Source organism: Nuphar pumila, chromosome 15 (genome assembly GCF_984573655.1).
Source record: "Nuphar pumila chromosome 15, dmNupPumi1.hap1.1, whole genome shotgun sequence".
Taxonomy (NCBI): Eukaryota; Viridiplantae; Streptophyta; class Magnoliopsida; order Nymphaeales; family Nymphaeaceae; genus Nuphar; species Nuphar pumila.
In genome coordinates this window covers 85,098,120-85,124,946 of record NC_143263.1, presented here as the reverse complement: position 1 = coordinate 85,124,946, position 26,827 = coordinate 85,098,120, and the positions used below count along the sequence as shown (strand labels likewise).

At 38.0% G+C, this 26,827-nt stretch overlaps 1 protein-coding gene across 3 annotated transcripts in view; it reads left to right on the top strand.

Annotated features, from left to right (window-relative positions):
- Positions 1–26,827, top strand: part of LOC149815837 (U6 snRNA phosphodiesterase-like protein) — a 71,599-nt gene that overhangs the window by 28,949 nt on the left and 15,823 nt on the right. The window contains exons 3-5 of one of the 3 annotated variants that reach the window (XM_089988754.1): positions 367–616; positions 731–827; positions 17,370–17,435. In XM_089988754.1, coding sequence (XP_089844880.1) covers positions 367–616; positions 731–827; positions 17,370–17,435 — 413 coding nt within the window. Of the gene's footprint in view, positions 1–366; positions 617–730; positions 828–7,736; positions 7,917–16,308; positions 16,509–17,369; positions 17,436–26,827 lie in introns of those variants that run through there. The other 2 variants (XM_089988755.1, XM_089988756.1) reach the window with 2 other exon arrangements.

The window sequence follows — 26,827 nt, the reverse complement described above, 5'->3', positions numbered from 1 at the left end:
TGTTTTGTGAACAGTGGTTCTCTATACATTTTTTGTATCCTTGGCCAAATTGACAGCCTAGCCAATATGCTGCTTTGGCCAAACATCTGGTTATGCACATGTACATTTGTTTCAAACCTTTACTCGGAGTCCAACTTTTTTGTTTTGTTTTATCTTTTTTTTTTCTCATTTCTGTATCATTCTCTTTCTTATTGCTTTTTGTGCCATATTTTGTGAGGCATCTGCATTGAAAAAATTTTCTTTAATTTTTTATTCTCATATGGAGTTCACTGTAGTAATATTCTGTCTTGGATTTGTATTTATCTACATGTATATTCTTGAAGTTTAGTAATGTTGATTATCATGTCATTCTTCTGTCCATGGTAGTCTTGATACCAACAATGATCAAGAAAGAGTTGGCACCTTTAGTCAGAAAAGCTGCATTGCTTGTGGAAGGGCTTCATGCTGTTGATGTTGACATCCCATTAAGCAATACATATCTAGAAGATCAAAAGATCGTACAGATTGTTTTGGGAAGGGAGTTTCACATAAGCTTGTCTAGAACTGTTCCTATTCGTGTGCATCAGATTGATTCAATTGTGGCAATGCTTCGACAGAAGTTTCACGACCAAAAGAGGTATGATCACTTTTTAAATAAATGTTATAGTTCCATGTGATTTCATGAATTACAAAGCTTGATAAAGTGAAACATTTAGTTGTACTAAACTAATTGCTTCTGTTGTCTAGGCAGATATTGGATAGAATTCAACAAATGGGAGGTGTTTGTTAATGATGACCAGACCCGATCTTTTCTGTCAATGGAAGTAAAGGCTGCAGGATTAAGTGAGGTATATGATTGTTGCAACTTGCAACATCTCTTGATTGTGATTTGTTCTTGTTTGCCTCGTCTTGGAATGACATCAATAGTTTTTATTCAATTCTTCATTACTTTAATGCCCTTACTGAATGAAGTGTTTCATTTGTACTTGGTAGTTTATTAATAGTTTGTATTATTATGCTTAGTATGACTTGAGTTGTGCTTTTCGTATGGATGTTAATGAAGTTACCGTAATATTGCTAGAACTTGTGATCAAGTTGGCTGAAAGTTATTCTAGCAGTCTGAATGCCAGATATTTGCTTTTGGTGTATTAAATCAAATAAGCCACCCTTTGAGTGTTTGTAATTTTTTCTGTGCAACGTACTACATGTGAAAGATTTGTTAAGTTTCCTTTGGGCATCAATTTGTTAATGTGGAGCAATATTTTGTGGTATTTGCAGGCTATAGTGCCTTTGATTTTTCTTTGTTCTTTTGTTTTTTAAAACTGCAAAGTTTGTCAGTGTTTATTTAATGGTAAGTTGGTGGCAGATGACTGCTGCCAAAGATCCTGCCTTCTTTAAGAAGCTGGCACTTAGAGGAAAAACTCCTTAAGCTGAAAGATGCCAAGACTACCCTCTATTGTGTCTTTGCTCTTTATCCCCTCCTTTGGTCAGTCTTGTGGATTTATCTGTCTTGTGCTCTAGTACCTTTTTCTCCTGAGCCTTGTTTTCAATATCCTTGAAAAGGACTATATTTGTTATCTCATTGTACAAAGCAAAACCTACCCATTCAGGCCTTATCTTGGGGCATTTTTATTTTATTTTATGAAGAGGAGCATAAAAAACAATTAAAAAAAATGTCAAAAAAGTGCATTAAGAACAAAAAGAGAGGCATTATTGAAAAAAAATGCGAGAAAGCTATAAAAAATTTCAATGCTTCCTCTACAATCGAATATGTGAAGTAAGAGATGCCCAGGATCCCTTTACCTTGGTTGTGTCTTTGAGCCTCACGTCCAAAAATATCATGTCCAACCTTCATTGGTACCCCTTTCAAACCTCATGATACCCAAAGTTGAAAGAAAAAAAATAGTCATTACCATTTCATCCCTTGCCATCATACTTAATTTTTTTTTGAAATGTTTGAAAATGTTCCAATACTTTTGATTTCTAGATTAGTTCCATCGGGCGTAGAAACACAAGAGTTATAAAAAGATTTTGTGCATTCGGATAAGAGGGATTCTGAAGGAGTTATGTGAAAAGATACTCAGTCAAGAATTCAAGAAAGCGTACTTGGAAGAGTGGAAGTTGACACAACGGCACTGGAAGCATATGTGGAGGAGTTCTTAAGGAGTCGTTGAAATGCTTCCGTTAGATATTGAATGGAATCCTTAAGTTCTCCTTTCGTGGTACCTTCCCCACTTTTTTTAGGTGGTGTTTCTTCAATGGTTTCTACCTTTCTTTTGGGCTTGAGACAATCCGGTCTAATGTGTCCCACCTCTTGGCAAAAGTGACAATTAACTCCTCTTCTTCCTCCTCCATGGTTATATGTTCCTCTATTGTTATTTTTTCAACATTGAGGAGGTTTATAAGCTTTGACATTGTTACTGAGTCTTGACACGACCAAAACCTCCTCACTTCCCTTAGTCATGCCAAGTCGGGTCTCGGCTTGGTATATCTCTCCAAGTGTATAATCAAGTTTTGTAGTTTCGGTCCTATGCAAGATATTTGACCTAACTTGATTAAACTTGTGTCTTAACTCGAATAGGAAGGAAAACAAATGTTCCTCTGCAAGTTGCTTTTGCCTCATTTCAATAGCGAGACATTCCCAATTAGGCTCAAGCAACACTAATTTATCCCAAACAGGTGAGAGAGTACCATAGTGAGAAAAATTCAAACTTCACTTGCCTTTTTGAATTTGACTATGCTAGCCGCAATCTTGAGTTTCATGCTATTAAGGAACCAAGAAAGAATTTGACCATTTTCGGCTTCTCAATCTTCCACCTTGATGGAATGTTCTTTGAGTGCACTCTCTCTCTCTTCATCATTGAGAATCTTCACTTGGTCACCATCCTTTTTGGTGAGTATGAGTTGTGGTTCACATGTGGTACCCACTCACATACCCCCATAATTTCTTTCCCTTAATGTGGTGCTCCATAGCGGTGTGGCCCACATCAAATTAGTTGGAGTCGTTTAGCTTGAAGGCAATGACCGTCATGAATTCTTTTTCTCTCATTTGGATCGAGAAAGACAATGCTTGTGAAGGATCCTTCCTTTGCAATCACGAACTTTTGGAGAAGCTTTACACAATTCCAAGAACCTTTAGCTTCGATACCATGTAATGAAACAAGCGAAAATACAAAAGAGATCTCAATAAGGATCAACACAAATACAAAAGGAGTGCACAAACACTAATTCACCAAGAGATAATACAAAGTGGGAATAATCTCAAGAGCATAACACATGCAAGCAATAGCCACTATGGACACACACGACACAACACAACACAACACAACACAACACATAAAAATATATAATTTCACTAATGAAAATCCTTAGAAAAATATTAAAGATACAAGGGGTTTCAACCCCTATTTATAATACAAAAGAAAGGGAAGGGGGCAACCCAACTAGACATTGGGCTAGGCCCCCAACCGTCATATTTATGACCCTTGGGAGCAGCCCAACATCTATTTGGGCTGCCCCAACAGCCATATGGTACAAACAAAAGAAAGAAAAGAAAAAGAAAATAAAATACAAGCCTTTAATAGGGTATTTCAGTTTACATAGAACAGAAAATAAGAATATATATATATATATATATATTGACGTATAATTTAACACCAATTGCTCACATTCAGACTGTCTTTGTTACGTTCCTCTCTCTCTGTCTGTACCTCACCCCTCACCCGAAGCTGCCCTATCCTCCCCGTGACACTCCCCATCCCATGCCCTCCCCCTCCCCTATTGCATTCTCCACACTGGCAAAAAAATTGGCTGCAGATATTGGCCTGGCCAAGTGCTGGATGGTTCCCTCCCTCCCCTTGCTGAGAGAAAAATACAATTCAAGCAAAAATGAAGCTTGATATGGCATGATTTTTTACTTTTCAGTGTATTTTTTTTTCATCTTGTATATTGAAGCCTAGAAAATCAATACCCTTTTTTGGTGCATTATACATGAACTGGATTCTTTCAAAGAAATTAGATTCTATTGATTGAAACCTTGGACCAAATGGAAACACATATGGAAGGAAAGATGCCTAAAGTGCCTTGCTTGGATGGCGTTCTCATGGTTATGACATTGAAAGAAGTTAATTGCTCCTAAACTGTGAAACATTGGTTTACGCAAAGCTTTGTGCCTCACCGAGTTGATTTAATTTTTTTTGATGCTTTAGCAATATGTCTGTAATAACCACAATGTTTACATTTAAAGTTTTTAGTATTTTAGGCATAAAATGGGCAAATCTGGGCACAGATCCAAGTTTAAGATCCAGAACCCATATTATACGAGATAAACCTATTTAAATATTAGAATATGTAAATAAGAAAATAAATAAAATAAATATATAGGAGGGGTTTCAGATCCAATTATGAACCCATATTTTTTTTTAATAAGACCCGGATCCAACATGTGGTTGGACCCCGAGTGCGGGTCGTGGGTCGGACTCGGACCCGGCCCACACACTGTAAAGAAGAAAAAAAAATACAAAGGGGGGGGGGGGGATAAGAGGACCGCCCGATAAAAATGAAGAGGGAGGAAACCCTCTTCCCCGATAAGCCGCAGGTTAGGGTTCTTTTGAACCCTAACATTTTTGAGAATGGGGAAGGGGGAAGCCGCAGCCGCCGGGAGGCTATGCTTCCCTTCCTTTTCGGGGGGCCATCCACCTACAAAGGGAGGACCTCGAACCCTTCCTTCTCTCTCTCGCTGTCCCATTCTCTCTCTCACTCTCTTCTACCTCTCTAAACCTCGAATCACCCTCCGATCTCGGGCTGCAGCTCGAGGCCTTGCAGTGAAGAGCCGACCTCGCCGGTGGTGGTGCTGTCCAGGCCGACCGACCCCTCTCGTGGATGCCGCAACACCCTCGCCGGATAATGGTAGGTTTTCTGTGATTGTTTTCTTTTCAGGTTAATCATGGGTTGGTGGAGTGTGGGTTGTCTACAACCCAAATCGATAGGGTTTGTTTAGGATTGTTATCGTAAAGGGGGTTATTGGTTTCACATTTCTGTAAAAAGGGAATTTCAATTTCGGCTACGGTGAAAATTCAAATAAGTGATGGGGTATTCGTGTAATAAAACGAGGGGCTTTGAATGTTGATGGAATTTTGCTGAGTTCGGTTATGGGCTTCTCGAATCCCTAATAACCTATGAATTTTCTGGGTTGTTCAAGGGACAACCTTCGATTCCTGCCGACTGGGGCATTGTTGGGTACACTGTTGGTACCAAAACAATATGACAACCTGAGTGTGTGTCGGATATATGAAATTCTATTAATTAGTGGGTGTGATTCCATATTAAATTGATAGTGTTGAATCGTCGTTATTGTTTTGTTTAGTTGACTGTTACCCTATCTGGATATGGACGATTGGTATGCCTGTTAACAGTTTAGGATTTGATAGGTTGATAGGGTTTGCCTACGTGACTAAAAGTATCATAGGTAGCCTGTTGCCAACGCTGCTTTCATATCACTTGACAATTACTAAAAATTCGGATTACCTGTGATTTCACTGTCTGTGAGCAAATCTGGTTATCTATTGATGACTGTTATCAGACCTGGATACATGTTAATCTCATATATCAGACTCTGCTTATCTTTTAAGATAATTCTGGTTTTGCTTACACCTTATGCTAACATACTCTATCTTCCAATCCATAAAGATTAAGGTAGGGTTTCACAAGTTACTATTAAGGATTGTTTAGCACCACCATTAAGGTTTCTAATTTGTGAATAACTTGTGGTATAAATACAATTATTATAACTGAATATAGTATACAGATTCTCACACACATAGATCCGTATTTAACTAGGTCACACACAACTTACACAATTAAATACGGGACTAACTCTAGTATGGGGATTAGGTGCTGCTTGGTTCTTCGTGCACTCTGTTATCAACTGAAGGGTTGTAGTTTCGACTTCATAAGGATCTGATATTTGAATGCAAAATACTTGAAATCTCACGAATCAGTTCTGTGCATATTTTTGAAGATCTCATGAATTGTTTTTTTTCTTTATTATATGAAATGTTGAGGTGAGGCATGCCTAGGACCTGTGCACATTAATTTGGTTAACTTATGTTAGGTGGATATTGCAATATGTTGTTCAATAGGCTGTAGCATATGAAGAGTAGCCTTAACTGAGCAGCTTATTATTTTGAAGAAAACTACTTGTAATGGATACCTATACATTGTTTGCTTTACCCCAATTTTATGCTCATGGCAAATTTGCAAGCTGAATTGTGATAACCAACAGGCCCAATTACTGTAGCTGGACTGTGACCTAATCAATCCAAAACCCCTTGTACCTGTTGGAGGAAAATGTTAAGACTTAATTCTTGCACATGTTGGATTCAAAATTGATAGGCCTAGATAGGCTAGGTGAGTTGTTTCAGCAGTACTCCATTAGCTGTTGTGTATATGTACCATGCTCTATCATCTAAAAGGGACTATACCCATTATATTGGAACATAACACAAAATGGATTGGATGAACTATAACTAGTGTCATTTGGGAAACCCAGTCTAATGGGCAATATGGGTTGAATACCTGGTACGGGTACTAGACTATTAGCTTGTATGATATGACAATAAAACTGATGAAAAACTTAATATTAAAGATTGTGCGCCCGACTGGTTTAAAGGTACCGGGGCCTGGGTGCTTGACTGTTTAAGGTACCGAAACATTATGAATAATGATCAAAACACTGGTAAGAAACTTAAATCTAATTTTTGTGCTTGACTGGTTTAAAGGCACCGGAGCACTTTGAGTGGGTTTAAGCAATCAATATGGAAAAAGGGTTTGGATGGTTTATTCACCTTGGTAAATAAACTAAGGATGGGAATTCTACTACCGTGGTAGTAGAAAGAAGTTGGGGAAATGCCCTGTACTTCGGGAAATAAATTTAAATAAAAAGAGTAACCCACTCAGTTTCAGGCTTACCTTGGAGAGGGTAGGTGGTACAAAACTCTGGGGACATGTGTTTAGTTTCGAGCGTAAAGCGACTCGTTGGTCCCAGTCCTCAGAGTCGGGGGACCCGAACTACCAAATGTGTCCTAGGTGGTAGTTCTATGTTCTTCTGCAGAAGTTAGGGATGCATCATGTTTTGGTTTTGGCCTTTGTGAGTTTCTCTCGGTCACTGGCCGCTCTCTTGGGATTTCAGTCTCAGTTAGAATGTTCGGGTTAATAAAATACCCTTGAATAATATACCCCCAAACGTTTTCTTCTGAGATGGTTGCCTTGGCCCGCGTGTACCCGTGGGATAAGAAACGATAAACATCAGCTAGAACAATTAGGTATCACTGTGTTGGAGTTATTAAAGAGACATTTGCATATTCTTTCAACATGCTTTATATTCGGTGCTTATGATGAAACAACATCCTAAACTGTGCATATATTAGTTAATTGAATTCATATTATGGATGTTATATAGATGTTATTCATGTTAGTGTAAGTTCTGCCTTAATTGCTTAATACCTTACTTGCTTAATTGGTGAAGTTGCATAAAATGCTTTTTGTGCTTAAGTATAACTGTTACATAATTTACCTTTTTATTTAGATATAGGTCTGTTATTGCTGTTGCATCGAATTACTTATGTGTTTATATTTAGACTGAAATTCAACCACGACACCCACATCACACACCTGACACATGATCTACTTGCAAGAATAATTACAGTTTCTCTACTTAGACGTGGTAGTCTAATTCCTATAATTTTTATCATTTTCAGGCACAGAGTAGTTCCACGAGCGAAGCGGGATGAGGCACTGACCAAAACTTGATCTATTTGTTCCCTGGCGATCCTACTTTCTTTCGGATTGAAAATTTTAGTTTGAGACTCATAATGTGACACTCTGATATTGGATTCTATTATTATTGAAATCAAAATAAATGGTGTGGTTTGCTTTTACTTTACTGTATCGTTCTGAAATGCTTAACCCTGTAATCATTTGTTGTTTCCGCTTTAAAGAAAAAAAAAATCTGGGTTTAAATTTCGGGGCGTTACAATTATGGTATTAGAGCCTGGGAACAATAAATCAAAGTTCACGGTCATGCCACATCCTGAGATCGCTCTGTGAGTATATTTTTATTTATTTTCCTTTAGTAGTCATGATAATTACATTGTTTCTCCTATATAAGTATAAATATATACATGTAATGATTTTTGAAACACTATAATACAAAGATAGTAAAACTGTGTGTATTGAAATGGTTATTAGATGTATCGTCGATCCCAAGCTAGTTCGAGCACGGCAAACGAATGGCAGGACCAAAGGGGCTTCGTGATGGAAACTCTCGGTAACCTGGCTCAGACAATGGACACCCAAATGCGCCACCAGGCGGAGTTAGCCGCAGCCATAAGTGAAAGGCATAACACTAGCACAATCACCTATGAGAAGTTCTTGAAGTTGAACCCGCCTACTTTCTCAGGCAAGGCTGATCCTGAACTAGCCGAGAGTTGGATTGCAGAGACAGAACAAGCTTTTCGGGTTCTGTCTGTTCCCGATGATAAGCAAACAGACTTCGGCACTTATCGCTTGACGGAAGATGCACAGAAGTGGTGGGACACCACCCGAACCATCCACTTTGCTGGAGTGGATACTATTCCATGGGAAGATTTCAAACGAACATTTTTAGAGACATATTTCCCCCAGTACGCTCGTGATCAGAAGCATCAGGAATTCTTGGAGCTTACTCAAGGAAATATGAATTTGGTGGAATACACTACCAAATTTCGGACCTTGGAGCATTATTGCCCAAATTTGTTCGCGAATGATAAAGCCAGAGCAACTAGGTATGTCCGCGGACTCAAGGACGGATTACGACCACGAGTGATGATTAATCTACCGTCCACCCTCGCACAAGCCATTGAAGTGGCTACTATGCTGAACGAGGAATGAGAGCGATCAAGGAAGAGTCAAAAGGACACACCGGGGAAGCGGGTAGCCGGTCCGCCTCAGCACCACGGTGGTAAGAAGTACCAGCCACCTTACAAGAAGCAGAAGTACAATGGTGGAAATCGTCCTCCGCAGCAACAAGGACAAAATCGGGTGTGCCAGAAGTGCAACCGGTCCCACTACGGACAACCTTGCCCCAGAGACACCGGAGCATGTCTCTACTGTGGAAAGATGGGTCATTATGCCTGTCAGTGCCACAAGAAGATGGCGGATATGCAGAAACGTAATGCCGGAGGAGGGCAGCAACATCAACCATCTCAGCCGCAGCAAACACCACAGCAAAATGCACAGAAGAGGGTGCCTGGACGAGTATATGCCACCACTGTGGAGGAGTTGGAGAAAGGAAATCTGGTACAAGGTACGGTATTTGTCAATGGCTGTGCTGCACTTGTTCTATTTGACTGTGGTGCTACACATTCGTTCATATCCGTAGAGTTTGCAAAATTACTTGGTGCACATACTGAATCTCTGAAACATGAATTATATGTGTACAATCCGATAGGATATAATTCGATCTGTGTAAACTACATCCCTGATGTCATAATTGTACTTGAAGGGCCGAGCTTACCTGCTGACCTTATCTTGCTCGATATGACTGAATATGATGTCATATTGGGGATGGATTGGTTATATGAACATTATGCCAATGTTCTCTGTCGCCAAGGGAAAGTGGTTTTGTCCCGACCAGGATTGCCAAAGGTTGAGTTTCGTCTCTCTAGACCTGCAGTGAAGGGTCAAATTGTATCGGTATTAAAGGTTCAGAAGTATATGCGACAGGGGTGCCGAGCATTCCTAGTAAATGTATTCTCCTGTGGGTCGAAGGTCACACCATTAGAAGAGCTTGAAGTAGTTCGTGAATTTCCGGAAGTGTTTCCGGATGAGTTGCCTGGACTACCTCCACCGCGTGAGGTGGATTTTCATATCGAGTTAGTGCCTGGGACGGCACCGATCTCGAAAGCGCCTTATCGTATGGCCCCAGTAGAGTTGGAGGAGCTGAAGAAACAACTCCAAGAGTTGATGGAGCAAGGTTTCATTAGACCGAGCGTGTCACCATGGGGAGCACCAATTCTTTTTGTAAAGAAGAAAGATGGTTCTATGAGGCTGTGTATAGACTATCGGATGTTGAATCAAGCAACAGTAAAAAATAAGTATCCCCTACCTCGCATTGAAGACTTGTTCGACCAATTGCAAAAGGCTAAGGTGTTTTCAAAAATCGATCTTAGATCTGGGTAGCACCAACTTCGGATCAAGGACGAGGATATTCCCAAGACAGCCTTTAGAACAAGGTACGGTCACTACGAGTTCGTAGTTATGCCATTCGGACTGACAAATGCTCCCGCCGCATTCATGGATTTGATGAATAGGGTATTCAGAGCGTACTTGGATACTTTTGTGATTGTTTTTATTGATGATATACTTATATACTCTGAAAGTATAGAACAACATCGTGAACATTTGAGGATCGTATTGGGGACTCTCAAGGAACACCAGTTGTTCGTCAAATTCTCCAAGTGCGAATTCTGGCTCGAGAAGGTCATGTTCTTGGGTCATGTCATATCGCGAGATGGAGTCGCTATGGACCTGGCTAAGGTTGAAGCTGTATTAAATTGGGGTCAACCGAAGAATATCAGTGATATCAGGAGTTTTCTAGGATTAGCAGGCTATTATAGAAGATTCATTCAGGACTTTTCACGGATTGCCATGCCCATGACCAAGCTTCTGAGGAAAGGAATTAAGTTCGAATGGACGGATAAGTGTGAGGAGAGTTTCCAAATCTTAAAGAAGAAGCTTACCACCGCACCAGTGTTGACTTTACCTTCAGGTCATGGTGGTTTTGTGGTTTACTCAGACGCATCCGGTACTGGGTTCTGATGTGTTTTAATGCAAAATGGTAAGGTGATAGCATATGCCTCTCGCCAATTAAAGATCCACGAACGAAACTATCCAACTCATGATCTCGAATTGGCAGCCGTGGTGTTCGCTTTGAAAATATGACGACATTACCTGTATGGGGAACAATTCGAGGTATTTACTGATCACAAAAGTCTCAAGTATCTGTTTTCCCAGAAAGAGTTGAACATGCGACAACGACGATGGTTGGAGTTTATAAATGATTACGATTTTTCCATTTCCTATCACCCAGGAAAGGCAAATGTAGTAGCTGACTCTCTCAGCCGCAAAGCTGGTTACAGTTTGTCTAGTCTTTTGACAAAAGGGTGGAATTTGGTGGAAGAATTCATTGATTGGAAACCGTTCTCAGATATCGTGGGAAGTATCAAGTTATCTAATTTATCTGCCCATCCGGAGATCCTCACAAAGATTGTTGAAGGTCAGAAAGAGGATCCCCAATATGAGAAATTGAAGTCACTAGCCCAACAAGAGAATTCACATTTCTCACTCAAGGAAGATGGCAGTATCTGGATGAAAAAGCGACTTTGGGTCCCTAGTGATCTCAAGTTGAAAGAAGAACTATTGGGTGAAGCACATAGGTCCAAGTACACCATACACCCAGGAGGCACGAAAATGTTTAAAGATTTACAATAAGGGTATTGGTGGAATGGAATGAAGCGTGAGGTCGCAAGTTATGTCTCGAAGTGTTTGACTTGTCAGCAAGTCAAGGTGGAACATCAGAAGCTTGGTGGAATGATGCAGCAAATGGAGATTCCACAGTGGAAATGGGAAGAAATCACCATGGACTTCGTGGTGGGTTTGCCGAAAACACGGAAACAACATGACGCGATATGGGTAATAGTGGATCGACTGACTAAATCGGCTCACTTTCTACCCATACGAATAAATCAATCCCTCGAGAGCTTAGCAGACTTATACATCAGAGAGGTTGTTCGACTTCATGGAGTACCAGTTTCTATTATATCAGATCGAGATCCTCGATTTACTTCTCGGTTTTGGGGTCAGTTGCAACAGGCCTTAGGTACGAAACTGAAGCTGAGTACTGCTTTTCATCCTCCGACTGACGGACAATCAGAGAGGACTATCCAGACATTAGAAGATATGCTGCGAGCATGTATGCTGGATTGGAAAGGTAAGTGGGATAAGCATGTTATTTTAGCCGAATATGCTTACAATAATAGTTACCATGCGAGTATCGGCATGGCTTCTTTCGAAGCTCTGTACGGAAGACCCTGTAGATCGCCTGTGTATTGGGACAAAATTGGAGAACGTTCGATAGAATCACCAATCGTGTTACAACATTACACCCAACAGATCAAGATGATAAGAGATAGACTGCTCACAACCCAGAGTCGACAAAAGAGTTATGCAGATCAAAGGCGCAGGGAGCTCAATTTTGATGTGGGGGATCGGGTCTTTGTGAAAGTATCACCCACTAAAAGTGTGTTTCGTTTTGGTAAGAAAGGAAAATTGAGTCCTAGATATGTCGGACCTTTTGAGATTTTTGGAACGGATTGGAGAAACGGCCTATCGTATAGCCCTACCTCCTCAGTATGCTCAGATACATAACGTATTCCATGTATCTATGTTAAGAAAATATCTTCAAGATCCGTCGCACGTCATCCAATATGAGGACGTAGATATAAGGGAAGACCTGACAATGGAAGAAAAACCAGTGGAGATATTGGAACGAAGCGAGCGAGTCTTGAGATCAAAGACCATTCCTCTCGTCAAGGTGAGATGGCAACACCATGGCATTGACGAAAGCACGTGGGAACCAGAGACAAATATGCGGGAGAAGTACCCCAACCTTTTCGAGTGAGCAACCACAGGTAAATTTCGAGGACGAAATTTCTTTTAGGGGGAAAGGATGTAATAACCGCAATGTTTACATTTAAAGTTTTTAGTATTTTAGGCATAAAATGGGCGAATCTGGGCACAGATCCAAGTTTAAGATCCAGAACCCATATTATACGAGATAAACCTATTTAAATATTAAAATATATAAATACGAAAATAAATAAAATAAATATATAGGAGGGGTTTCAGATCCAATTATGAACCCATATTTTTTCTTTAAATAAGACCCGGATCCAACATGTGGTTGGACCCCGAGTGCGTGTCGTGGGTCGGACTCGGACCCGGCCCACACACTGTAAAGAAGAAAAAAAAATACAAAGGGGGGGGGGGGGGCGATAAGAGGACCGCCCGATAAAAATGAAGAGGGAGGAAACCCTCTTCCCCGATAAGCCGCAGGTTAGGGTTCTTTTGAACCCTAACATTTTTGAGAATGGGGAAGGGGGAAGCCGCAACCGCCGGGAGGCTATGCTTCCCTTCCTTTTCGGGGGGCCATCCACCTACAAAGGGAGGACCCCGAACCCTTCCTTCTCTCTCTCGCTGTCCCATTCTCTCTCTCACTATCTTCTGCCTCTCTAAACCTCGAATCACCCTCCGATCTCGGGCTGCAGCTCGAGGCCTTGCAGTGAAGAGCCGACCTCGCAGGTGGTGGTGCTGTCCAGGCCGACCGACCCCACACGTGGATGCCGCAACACCCTCGCCGGATAATGGTAGGTTTTCTGTGATTGTTTTCTTTTCAGGTTAATCATGGGTTGGTGGAGTGTGGGTTGTCTACAACCCAAATCGATAGGGTTTGTTTAGGATTGTTATCGTAAAGGGGGTTATTGGTTTCACATTTCTGTAAAAAGGGAATTTCAATTTCGGCTACGGTGAAAATCCAAATAAGTGATGGGGTATTCGTGTAATAAAACGAGGGGCTTTGAATGTTGATGGAATTTTGCTGAGTTCGGTTATGGGCTTCTCGAATCCCTAATAACCTATGAATTTTCTGGGTTGTTCAAGGGACAGCCTTCGATTCCTGCCGACTGGGGCATTGTTGGGTACACTGTTGGTACCAGAACAATATGACAACCTGAGTGTGTGTCGGATATATGAAATTCTATTAATTAGTGGGTGTGATTCCATATTAAATTGATAGTGCTGAATCGTCGTTTTTGTTTTGTTTGTTGGTTTTGTTTAGTTGACTGTTACCCTATCTGGATATGGACAATTGGTATGCCTGTTAACAGTTTAGGATTTGATAGGTTGATACGGTTTGCCTATGTGACTAAAAGTATCATAGGTAGCCTGTTGCCAACGCTGCTTTCATATCACTTGACAATTACTAAAAAATCGGATTACCTGTGATTTCACTGTCTGTGATCAAATCTGGTTATCTGTTGATGACTGTTATCAGACCTGGATACATGTTAATCTCATATATCAGACTCTGCTTATCTTTTAAGATAATTCTGGTTTTGCTTACACCTTATGCTAACATACTCTATCTTCCAATCCATAAAGATTAAGGTAGGGTTTCACAGGTTACTATTAAGGATTGTTTAGCACCACCATTAAGGTTTCTAATTTGTGAATAACTTGTGGTATAAATACAATTATTATAACTGAATATAGTATACAGATTCTCACACACATAGATCCGTATTTAACTAGGTCACACACAACTTACACAATTAAATACGGGACTAACTCTAGTATGGGGATTAGGTGCTGCTTGGTTCTTCGTGCACTCTGTTATCAACTGAAGGGTTGTAGTTTCGACTTCATAAGGATCTGATATTTGAATGCAAAATACTTGAAATCTCACGAATCAGTTCTGTGCATATTTTTGAAGATCTCATGAATTGTTTTTTTTCTTTATTATATGAAATGTTGAGGTGAGGCATGCCTAGGACCTGTGCACATTAATTTGGTTAACTTATGTTAGGTGGATATTGCAATATGTTGTTGTTCAATAGGCTGTAGCATATGAAGAGTAGCCTTAACTGAGCAGCTTATTATTTTGAAGAAAACTACTTGTAATGGATACCTATACATTGTTTGCTTTACCCCAATTTTATGCTCATGGCAAATTTGGAAGCTGAATTGTGATAACCAACAGGCCCAATTACTGTAGCTGGACTGTGACCTAATCAATCCAAAACCCCTTGTACCTGTTGGAGGAAAATGTTAAGACTTAATTCTTGCACATGTTGGATTCAAAATTGATAGGCCTAGATAGGCTGGGTGAGTTGTTTCAGCAGTACTCCATTAGTTGTTGTGTATATGTACCATGCTCAATCATCTAAAAGGGACTATACCCATTATATTGGAACATAACACAAAATGGATTGGATGAACTATAACTAGTGTCATTTGGGAAACCCAGTCTAATGGGCAATACCGGGTTGAATACCCGGTACGGGTAATAGACTATTAGCTTGTATGCTATGGCAATAAAACTGATGAAAAACTTAATTTTAAAGGTTATGCGCCCGACTGGTTTAAAGGTACCGGGGCCTTGGTGCTTGACGGTTTAAGGTACCGAAACATTATGAATAATGATCAAAACACTGATAAGAAACTTAAATCTAATTTCTGTGCTTGACTGGTTTAAAGGCACCAGAGCACTTTAAGTGGGTTTAAGCAATCAATATGGAAAAAGGGTTTGGATGATTTATTCACCTTGGTAAATAAACTAAGGATGGGAATTCTACTGCCGTGGTAGTAGAAGGAAGTTGGGGAAATGCCCTATACTTCGGGAAATAAATTTAAATAAAAAGAGTAACTCACTCAGTTTCAGGCTTACCTTGGAGAGGGTAGGTGGTACAAAACTCTGGGGACATGTGTTTAGTTTCGAGCGTAAAGCGACTCGTTGGTCCCAGTCCTCAGAGTCGGGGGACCCGGACTACCAAATGTGTCCTAGGTGGTAGTTCTATGTTCTTCTGCAGAAGTTAGGGATGCATCATGTTTTGGTTTTGGCCTTTGGGAGTTTCTCTCGGTCACTGGCCGCTCTCTTGGGATTTCAGTCTCAGTTAGAATGTTCGGGTTAATAAAATACCCTTGAATAATATACCCCCGAATGTTTTCTTCTGAGATGGTTGCCTTGGCCCGCGTATACTCGTGGGATAAGAAAAGATAAACATCAGCTAGAACAATTAGGTATCATTGTGTTGGAGTTATTAAAGAGACATTTGCATATTCTTTCAACATGCTTTATATTCGGTGCTTATGATGAAACAACATCCTAAACTGTGCATATATTAGTTAATTGAATTCATATTATGGATGTTATATAGATGTTATTCATGTTAGTGTAAGTTCTGCCTTAATTGCTTAATACCTTACTTGCTTAATTGGTGAAGTTGCATAAAATGTTTTTTGTGCTTAAGTATAACTGTTACATAATTTACCTTTTTATTTAGATATAGGTCTGTTATTGCTGTTGCATCGAATTACTTATGTGTTTATATTTAGACTGAAATTCAACCACGACACCCACATCACACACCTGACACATGATCTACTTGCAAGAATAATTACAGTTTCTCTACTTAGACGTGGTAGTCTAATTCCTATAATTTTTATCATTTTCAGGCACAGAGTAGTTCCACGAGCGAAGCGGGATGAGGCGTTGACCAAGACTTGATCTATTTGTTCCCTGGCGATCCTACTTTCTTTCGGATTGGAAATTTTAGTTTGAGACTTATAATGTGACACTCTGATATTGGATTCTATTATTATTGAAATCAAAATAAATGGTGTGGTTTGCTTTTACTTTACTGTATCGTTTTGAAATGCTTAACCCTGTAATCATTTGTTGTTTCCGCTTTAAAGAAAAAAAAATTGGGTTTAAATTTCGGGGCGTTACAATGTCCATCAGAAGCAGTCTATTTTTCTAGGTGAATATGCAGCCTATAAGTCCCCAAATCAGAAAATTCATGTACATCTTCATTCTCAAACAGTTGATGAGACCCCTTACAGGGGGTAATGATTGTAGAATGTATGCTTCCCTGCCTTTTTAGTGAAATGTGTAAGTTCCAGACCATTTATCTCCCAGACCGTTCCAGACACCTTTAAAAAACATATCTACATGTGTTTTGATCTAAATGTGTAGGTGTAATCTCTATTCTTTTTTTAGTATAAAACATGTATTGGTTTAAATATTCTTCATGTTTAGACGTGTTTTTAGCTGAAACAAAAAAATCAACAGTTATATTACACCAAAAAATTGATTAACTAAAAATCGAGAATTCTTGTTAAATCGATTCAATCCAAAGCATGGTTCTTAGTGAATAAGCATTGATAAACACATCTACAGGATTGGATTAAGCATTAAACACATGAAAGTATGTTTTTTAAAGGGGTCTGGAATGGTATGGGCAATAAATGGTCTGAAACATACACATTACTCATTTTTGTTTTCATAGTATCAAAATTTATTTACCACTTTATATTATATCTCATGCTTCATTCCTCAATAGATATTAAAGATTAACATGTTTGGAGATCTAGGATTATGTGGTTCATATCTTATGAATTATAACTCACTTGCAATCTACTCTTTTTTGTGTATGTTGTTTGGCATCCATATGCATGTCTATGCATGTGCAGTTTCCTTTTTCATGTGGAAGTGATATGATCATCTGTCCTTTCAGATAACCAGGCAGATTAAAATTGTCAATGATGTATATAGATTGCATAATCTCCAAGAATTTTATGAGGTGAGACTCCTTATGTCAATTTGTTCTTATATGAAATCGCTTAGTGATTGAATTGTAATGCTGCATCTTTGTTAAAATGATCAGTGATTGTCAAAGTTCTCTTTTGCTGAGACGTTATCTAGGTTAGGTTGATAATGATCAAGCATCATATGATTCATCACTCTGTAGTGTCGATACATGTCGACACAGGTAAAGGTATCAGACATGCCATTTTGTGTCCTATATTTTCAGTATATAAACTGAATATTATATATTATATTTTTAGTATATAATATATAATTTCAGTATATAATATATTATATTCAGTTTATTTTGAATTTATTATATATATATCCCCGTACCCACATTTTTTGGAATTGCCGTGTCGTACCCTCCATACCCATACCCGCACCTCCACCCGTACCCAGGTAACATAGCCCTCAATAATCCAGATTCCAGTTTAGAATGAATAAAAGAAAAGAATACCAGATGCAGGAGACAGCCCCAATTTGATTCGTGAGTGAGAACAGCCACCTATAATGTGTATTTATATTAACCCCTTATTAGGGTTTCTGAAAAATGGATATATATATTTGATCAGAATTACAATAAGACTACCACATGGCATTATTAACAAGTGCCACCGGCCATATGTTAAACATATTTACATTTCTGTTACTTGATGGTGTCAGCAATTAAAATGACTTTATTACATAACTGCCACTACCCTTATGCTAATACTCACCCTCCAGTTGTACGTCCAAGATCATCATACCCAGCTTGTTCTTCCAATAACTGAATCTGTTCTTGAAAGACTATACAACACTTGTAATTCTCTCTTAGTAAGATTTAGAGGTGATTTGAATATGCTAAACAAGATTGAGAGAGGAAGAGGTGGAAGAATGCAGAAGATAGAGTTTAGGGTACTAAGAATAAGACTTAGTTGCCAGCTTCCATTCATTTTCTTTAGTTCTTTACTTTTTGAGGACTTTTTATGGGTAAATACCCTTGCAACATTCTATACATCAGTCAACCAAACTAGCCAGGTCATTCTCGTGGTCAAACCTGGTTAAACTGATTGAACTTAAATGGCCTTCGTCAAGTTTGTGATAATATATCAATCATCCACATTTTACTTACAAGCAGTGGCGTAGCTAGTATTCATGTAAGGGGGGGGGGGGGGGCGCAAACAGGGGTGTAGAAAAAAAAAATTTGGGGTTCGGGGGCAGCGCCCCCCCAAATTTTTTTTTGAGATAAAATAAAAAATGGCTACAATCATTAATAAAAATCTATTTCATATGGACGAATCAAACTATTTGCTGCAGTCAGGGCTGGGCTACAAAAATGGATAAAAATCTATTTCATATGGAATCAGGGCTGGGCTAGGACTGGGCTTTAAAAAAAAAAAAATTAACTGTTTCGGGAGGCAGGACTGCCCCCCCCCCCAGCTACGCCTTTGCTTACAAGCTTGATATGACAAATTCTATTCATGGATTTAGGAAATTTCCTATACTTTTTCAGGAATGAAGTGGCAATCTCTATGTACTTGGTTCATGTAGCATGGGATTTTTGGTGATGTGCATGGCTGATGTTGTTGTCACAGTAGTGAGTCATAGGCAGGTGAGGTTTAACTCCCAAGTCAGTTGGAATATATTTAAGCCACATCCCTCACAAGCTTCAAGTGCCATTGCCTTGCATTCTGATATGACACTTGACCTTAACACAATTTCTTGTTTTTTTGCTTTCTCATTAGACAAAGATACCACCAATAAAGGCACAATAACCGAGATTAGGTCTATGATGTCCAATAATCCAACCAAATTGAGTGTAGATTTCTATACTGCAATGATTGTGAGAATATATGGTACCTCTTCCTGGGTTCTTCTTTAGGTACACTTCTGACACTTTGCATGCTATGAAGTATTAAAGCATTCATGTACGAACTATGGGCACTCATTGCATAGTGACCTTGTAATGTTAAGGGCGATGAGCTTTCCCATAAGCTTTTGATATCTTCCAATGCTTTCAAATAGTTATCTATCACCAAGAAAAAGTTTATGATTTTTTTTATTGGATGTATCTATAGGTTTACACCCATAGGATTTTCGTTTCCTTGTATAAATCGATCACATATTGCCATTAGAATAACGAGAAGACTTTTGATGATCTTAGTGTTAAATTGTAAGTATCAATGTGTATATATATGTATGTATTCTGTGTGTAAATTGAAATACCCATCATGGGTATTTCAGTTATTTCACCGATGTAATAGGTGTCAGTCCTCTAGGGACTGACTTGTCATTTTTTATTTGTTAATTTTCTGTTTTTCTTTTTTCTTTTTTATCCTTTATAGCTGTTGGGCTGGTCCAACCTCAACGTCTATAATTCTAGACATTGGGGCTTGTCCAATGGCTGGTTGGGCCAATCCCCTTGTGTCTTGGAGTGCCTATTTAAAGGCACCCCTCTCTCTTGTATTAAAACAATGTTTTCTTAAGCATTTTATAAATCAGATTTTATTTTTTATCTTTTGTGTTGGCCCTTGGTGGCTATTGTGTGCATATGTTGTGCTATTGAGTTTATTCTCACTTTGTGATTGTATTGTTCTTTGGTAGACTGGTGCTTGTGCACTTTATTTGTATTCTCTTTATGTAATGCCCCAAAATCCTGAACTTTGTAACTTTTTAGAAAAAATTTGAAAGCTTTGTAATCAATCCTTTTTAGAGTTTAAAATGGCAGTTCTGCGGAAAATGGTGTTTGAAATAACAAGTCAACGGACCTTGGGTGCATTACAGGCGAACCTTCTTTTACATAATAGATTTGTATCTCCATATGAGCATTGAAACCACATAGATTTAAAACAAGGTTTTTGATAATTTAAAGTTTATATAAAAGAGAAAATTTTAAAGGAAACCCTTATGCAAAATTATAAAACGTGCTCAAGAACGAAACGTCAGAGAAAGAGTAGGATCTTGATATCATCACGTCATCGCCTACCGTACCGACCTAATCATCAGTTGAACCCCGTAAAATGGGTCAGACTTATAAAAATATGGTAGGTACATAGAGATCAAAATTTAGAACAAGACTAATATATGCGTTGTTCCTTTCGTGATATGCAATTCAGAATAAGTAAAATGAGCATGATAATCTTGTTTCAATATTAACTGTTCTGAAGGTATGCACTGGAGAAACGTAAAAACAAGTTTGTTATTCTATGTATTTTGATATCCCGGACAACTAGCTGAGTCTGTTCCTAACGGGACGGTCAATAACCAAGAGAGAATTCCCCATAGGCATTCATGGCAAGGGATGCATCCAACTTCTGTAGAAGTCCATGGGATCTACCACCTAGGATAATTTTTGGTAGCCCTGTTCCCTAACTCCGATGATCGGGGATACCAAGTTAATTGTTACTCGAAGAGCGTGTAGTTGTTAACAACCTGTTCATCGGAGTTTTTGTACCATCCCATCCTCTCTCTTGATGGAACCAAAGAGACGAATGAGTATGTCAGGTTGTATTTTAATTGACAACCCATTTTACATGCTCTGGTCTTTCAAACCAGAAGGCGATCATCACTATGTATATAAATTTTTTTAATCATTGTGCATTTTCACGCTACAAGGTTACCATAAACCTTGCATCCAATCATCGTAGTACTAACATGTAGTGCATGTATGATAGTACCACTGCGATGATAGGGATATCGGTTTCTTAGAAAGAAATTCCAACATTATTTAGAAATTCCAAAGTCTCGTGCTTTAGGCCCAGAATATCTGAGTCATTACGGATACCAAAATGAAGGACCGTATATACCACGTAGGGATACATAGTCGAAGCCTTTTCGTTACGCAAGTTCTGAGAAAAAGACTCGGTTGCCAATACACAAACACCAAAAGCTTATTTTGCTTTTCCAGATAGCAAATAATACGAGTTTGAAATCTCACATGTGAAATCTTTTTAAAAATAAAGACTTGGCATGGATGCGCAAATCTGCGTTTTTAAATGCAAGCGTAATACAAAGTAGACAGAAGTATGCAAAACTGCATACTTTATAAAGTTATATATATATATATATATATATATATATATATATATATATATATATATATATATATATATTAAAGCATAAGCTTGTGCACATTACAGCGCGCCGACAAATTAAATGACATAAAGCAAGGCTCGATGCACGAAACCACATGTCGAGCTAAATAAACTACGTAAGTGATGCACAAAACTATACATTGGCTAAATAAATTGCGTAAGCGATGCACGATGTACGAAACCGTACATTGGCTAAATAAATTGCGTAAGCGATGCACGATGTACAAAATCGTACATCGACTAAATAAACTACGTAAGCGATGTACGAAACATTACATCAACTAAATAAATTGCGTAAGCAGTAGACTATGCACATTACAACACTGCGAAAAAGTAAATGATATAATTTAAATGGACAAGAATACGCAAATTTGAGTCTTTGAGTTAAAAGCATATATATATATAATGAGAGAAAAACTAAATTATTTGCCTTAATTATGGAGAACTGAGACACATCAAGCCATATTGCCTTAAATTCAACGGAAAGGCCGAGAAAATAGTAGCAACACTAGAAGCTTCTGAAGTGGACAAGAATGCAACAAATGAAGATTGGGGAAGGCCATAAAGAAGGAGATCTCTATTACATGAATCAGTTGATTATTCCCAAGGATACATTTTGTCTTAATATACAAAAACTGAATATTCTTTTGTGTCACCAAAGGCTAGGTCATCCTTGCATATCTAAACTACCCAATGTATGGCATTTGAGAATTTTTTATAATGAAAGTTTTCATTTTACTTGATTGTGTTTTTGGAAAAATGAAAGCTATTCATTTCTAATAGAGAACCTTCTTTGCTTCCAAACTTCTTGAATTAATTCACTCGGATGTTTGGAGTCCGATGCCCATTACTTCAAAAGGTGGCTATACTTATTATGTGATTTTTGTAGATGATTACTCTCGATATACGTGGATTTACTTTCTTAGTCGCAAGTATAAAGTGTTTGAAATTTTTAAATTTTTTTATAATCTTGTTAAAAATCTTTTTAAGACTAATATTTATAACTTTCTCTCTAACTCATGGGGAAACTTTATGTCCAATGATTTGAGAAAATATTTAGAAGCCAATGATATTTTACACCAAAGACCTTGTTCAAATACATCTCTACAACAAAATGGTTTCGCCGAAAGGAAACACAGACACATAGCAGAAACCACTAGAACATTACTTATTCCTAAACATGTTTCAAAAGAATTTTCGGCTGAAGCTGTGCTTACTTCATAAATAGGATTCCTTTCTCCAAACTTCAAAATATTTTTCCTTATAAAAAACTTTATAAAATTTCCTTTGATTATTTCAGGTTAAAGACTTTTGGATGCAAATGTTTTGTTCTTACAAAAAAAATGACAAGCTCTCCCCTAGAGAAATTCCCTGTGTTTTTCTTAGCTATGGTGAAAACAAAAAAGAATTTCGATGTTTTGATTTCAAACATGATAAACTCTATATTTCACGGAATGTTACCTTTATAGAATAAGAAAGCCAGAATTATTCCAAAACTTAATTTAAATATTCTTTCTATTTTGCAAATAACCGATCATGATTGTAAAATCTCCTTCTCATCGAATCGATGTTTGGTGCATGATCTCCAGTCCAGAAAGCAGATTGGGGAAGGCCATAAAGAAGGAGATCTCTATTACATGAATCAGTTGATTATTCCCAAGGATACATTTTGTCTTAATATACAAAAACTGAATATTCTTTTGTGGCACCAAAGGCTAGGTCATCCTTGCATATCTAAACTACCCAATGTATGGCATTTGAGAATTTTTTATAATGAAAGTTTTCATTTTACTTGATTGTGTTTTTGGAAAAATGAAAGCTATTCATTTCTAATAGAGAACCTTCTTTGCTTCCAAACTTCTTGAATTAATTCACTCGGATGTTTGGAGTCCGATGCCCATTACTTCAAAAGGTGGCTATACTTATTATGTGATTTTTGTAGATGATTACTCTCGATATACGTGGATTTACTTTCTTAGTCGCAAGTATAAAGTGTTTGAAATTTTTAAAATTTTTTATAATCTTGTTAAAAATCTTTTTAAGACTAATATTTATAACTTTCTCTCTAACTCATGGGGAAACTTTATGTCCAATGATTTGAGAAAATATTTAGAAGCCAATGGTATTTTACACCAAAGACCTTGTTCAAATACATCTCTACAACAAAATGGTTTCGCCGAAAGGAAACATAGACACATAGCAGAAACCACTAGAACATTACTTATTCCTAAACATGTTCCAAAAGAATTTTTGGCTGAAGCTGTGCTTACTTCATAAATAGGATTCCTTTCTCCAAACTTCAAAATATTTTTCCTTATAAAAAACTTTATAAAATTTCCCCTGATTATTTCAAGTTAAAGACTTTTGGATGCAAATGTTTTGTTCTTATAAAAAAAATGACAAGCTCTCCCCTAGAGAAATTCCCTGTGTTTTCCTTAGCTATGGTGAAAACAAAAAAGAATTTCGATATTTTGATTTCAAACATGATAAACTCTATATTTCACAGAATGTTACCTTTATAGAATAAGAAAGTTTCTTTGACTTAAATGTGCCTAGGAAAGAAAATGACTTCTTTTCTGGAATTAGTTCCTAAATATAATTATGAATCTTACATAATAATGTTGATATTGATGATGAACCTCAATCCAACATCCAAGGTGGTGAGCTTTGTGACGTAGAAAGTGAACCTATAGTTATCTAGTATAAGAGAAGAGGAGATGATAGACATCTTAGTGCTCTGAAAAAATATTCTAGTATAGAAAATAAAAAACCAGGTACCCTTAGAAGGTCAGACAAAATACATAGACCTCTGGATAGATTTGTGTTTTGTGAGTCATTTTCTTCTTAGGGGCTGCTTAGCCAAGTTTTTTTCTCACTTTGAACCTTCCTCGTATAATCAAGCCAAAAGTTATCCTGAATGGGTGAGTGCTATGAATGAAGAATTAGAGGCTTTAGAAAAATCCAAAACCTAGTAACAAAAAGACCTTAAAGATAAGAAAACTATAGGCTGTAGGTGGGTATTCAAAGTTATGATTAAACGTGATGGAACCTTAGAAAGATACAAAACTAGGCTAGTGGCCAAGCATTACTCTAAAGAATATAACATAGATTTTGATGAACATTTGCACCTGTAGCTATGATGACCTCAGTTAGAACCCTTATAGCAGTACTTACTATTAGAAATTGGCTCATTTACCAAATGGATGTCAAAAATGCCTTCCTTAATGGTGAACTGAAGGAAAAAGTTTATATGGACCCACCACTAGATATGAGGTTCTTACGAGAAAAGTGTTTCACTTAAGAAAGGCATTGTATGGTCTTAAACAAACTCCTAAAGCCTGGTATGATAGATTTAGTTCTGTTATGATTAAGCTTGGTTATACATCATGCTATATTGACACTGCCTTGTTTGTTAAGAAGTCTGATGCAGGTATTGTCACTTTGCTTCTCTATGTTGATGATATGTTCAGAGGGTGGACACACTTGAAGTAATAAATGCGAAGATGAAAATTGATGATGAAACACCCTTAGATGACTCCACTTCTTATCGACAGATGATTGGGGCCTTGACTTAACCATCACCAGAGCTAACATCTCTCATGCTGTGCATACAACCAGCTAGTTTCAACATTCTCCTACTATCGTGCACATGAGTGTTATGAGAATTACTTATATTTGCAAAAATCTATTTCTAAAGGACTTTTCTTATCTTCTTCTTCTTTACTTGAGTTAATTGCTATGTCACACAGACTCTGCTCCAAGGTCAACACACCTGCGTCGACACGCACCGACAAGGGTGCAGACATGGGTGCGGTTCGGACTCGGTCAACCCAATCCTGGATGTGGTCAATGCACCCAGGGTCATTTTGGTCCATTTTTTGGATTTTTAAAAAAAAAAAAATTGGGGTACAAAATTAAAACCCCCCCCCTGAATCAGGCTTCACAACTCATCACCTGTCCCCTAATGGGCACAACTTTGACCGAGTCTTATATATATATATAGCCGAGTCTTATATATATATATAGCCGAGTCCTCGTGTCCAAAATTTTTGAAATTGCGCCGCACCTGCACCCGCACCCGCACCCACACCCATGTGACATAGGTTAATTGCATATTCTGATTCTAACGGGGGAGAAGATGCCAATGATAGACACTCAACTTTTGGGTTTTGTGTTTTTTTAGGTCTTTCGTTGGTATCCTAGAAGTTTAAGAAACAATATAAAGTATCATTATCATCAACAAAAGCTGAGTATCATGCCATGAGGACCACAACATCAGAAATTGTGTGGTTGAGAAGATTGTTAGAAGATATGGGGGTGTACATTTATTGACCTTCCAAGTTGTGTTGTGATAACAAAAGTGCCATCTACATAGTTGACAATTACATGTTTCATTAACGCACCAAGCATATCAAGATGAATTGTCAATATGTTCGTAAAGAATATCTTAATAAAACTATCCTTCTGCCCTATGTAGCATCAGAATTTTAGCTGCCTGATTTCTTCACAAAAGCGTTTCCTTCTCTCTGTTTTTATTTCTTACTTGACAAACTTTCTATGATCACACCATACTTTTGAGGGAGAGTGTTAATATGTAGTTATCTACATACAAGTATATATATTTAGCTATATATACTTATATATATATATTATACTGTTTATATATTATTGTAATAAGTTTTACCCATTAGGGGTATTTTGGTTATTTCAGTCCTTGTAATAGGCTGTGCCCATTAGGGGCTCATTAGTCTTTTTTATTTATTTTTTGTATTTTTGTCTTTTTGTATTGACTAAAGGCTATTTGATTTTTGACCAGATAGAGCTGTTGGGAGCTCCCAACAGCTCTATTTTTAGCCGATGGGATGCTCCCAACAGCTCTATAGAGCCCCTCTTACCTATATAAAGGGGATCTCCCCTTTCTCTTGTATTAGCCGTTGGGATGCTCCCAACAGCTCTATAGAGCCCCTCTTACCTATATAAAGGGGATCTTCCTTTTCTCTTGTATGCTTCTCTCTAGCATTTACTCCTTAATAAATTCTATATTTTTATGTGGTATTCTTGCCCTTAAGTGGCTATTATGCTTGTGTATGTGTATTGACCCATAAGTGGTCCTTTGATGTGCACATTATTGTCTGTATTTTAAGCCGGGCATCTTCTTGCTTTCTTTTCTACTTCATTACATTAAGGCCCTGATCAAGTGCCAATGCTTGTAATGCTTCTTCCCTTTTTCTTAATATTTCATTCAGATTTGCTTTCATCTCAGCCTGTGCATCATCTGAAGCAGTGGGATATGGGCACACTGGCAAACTAG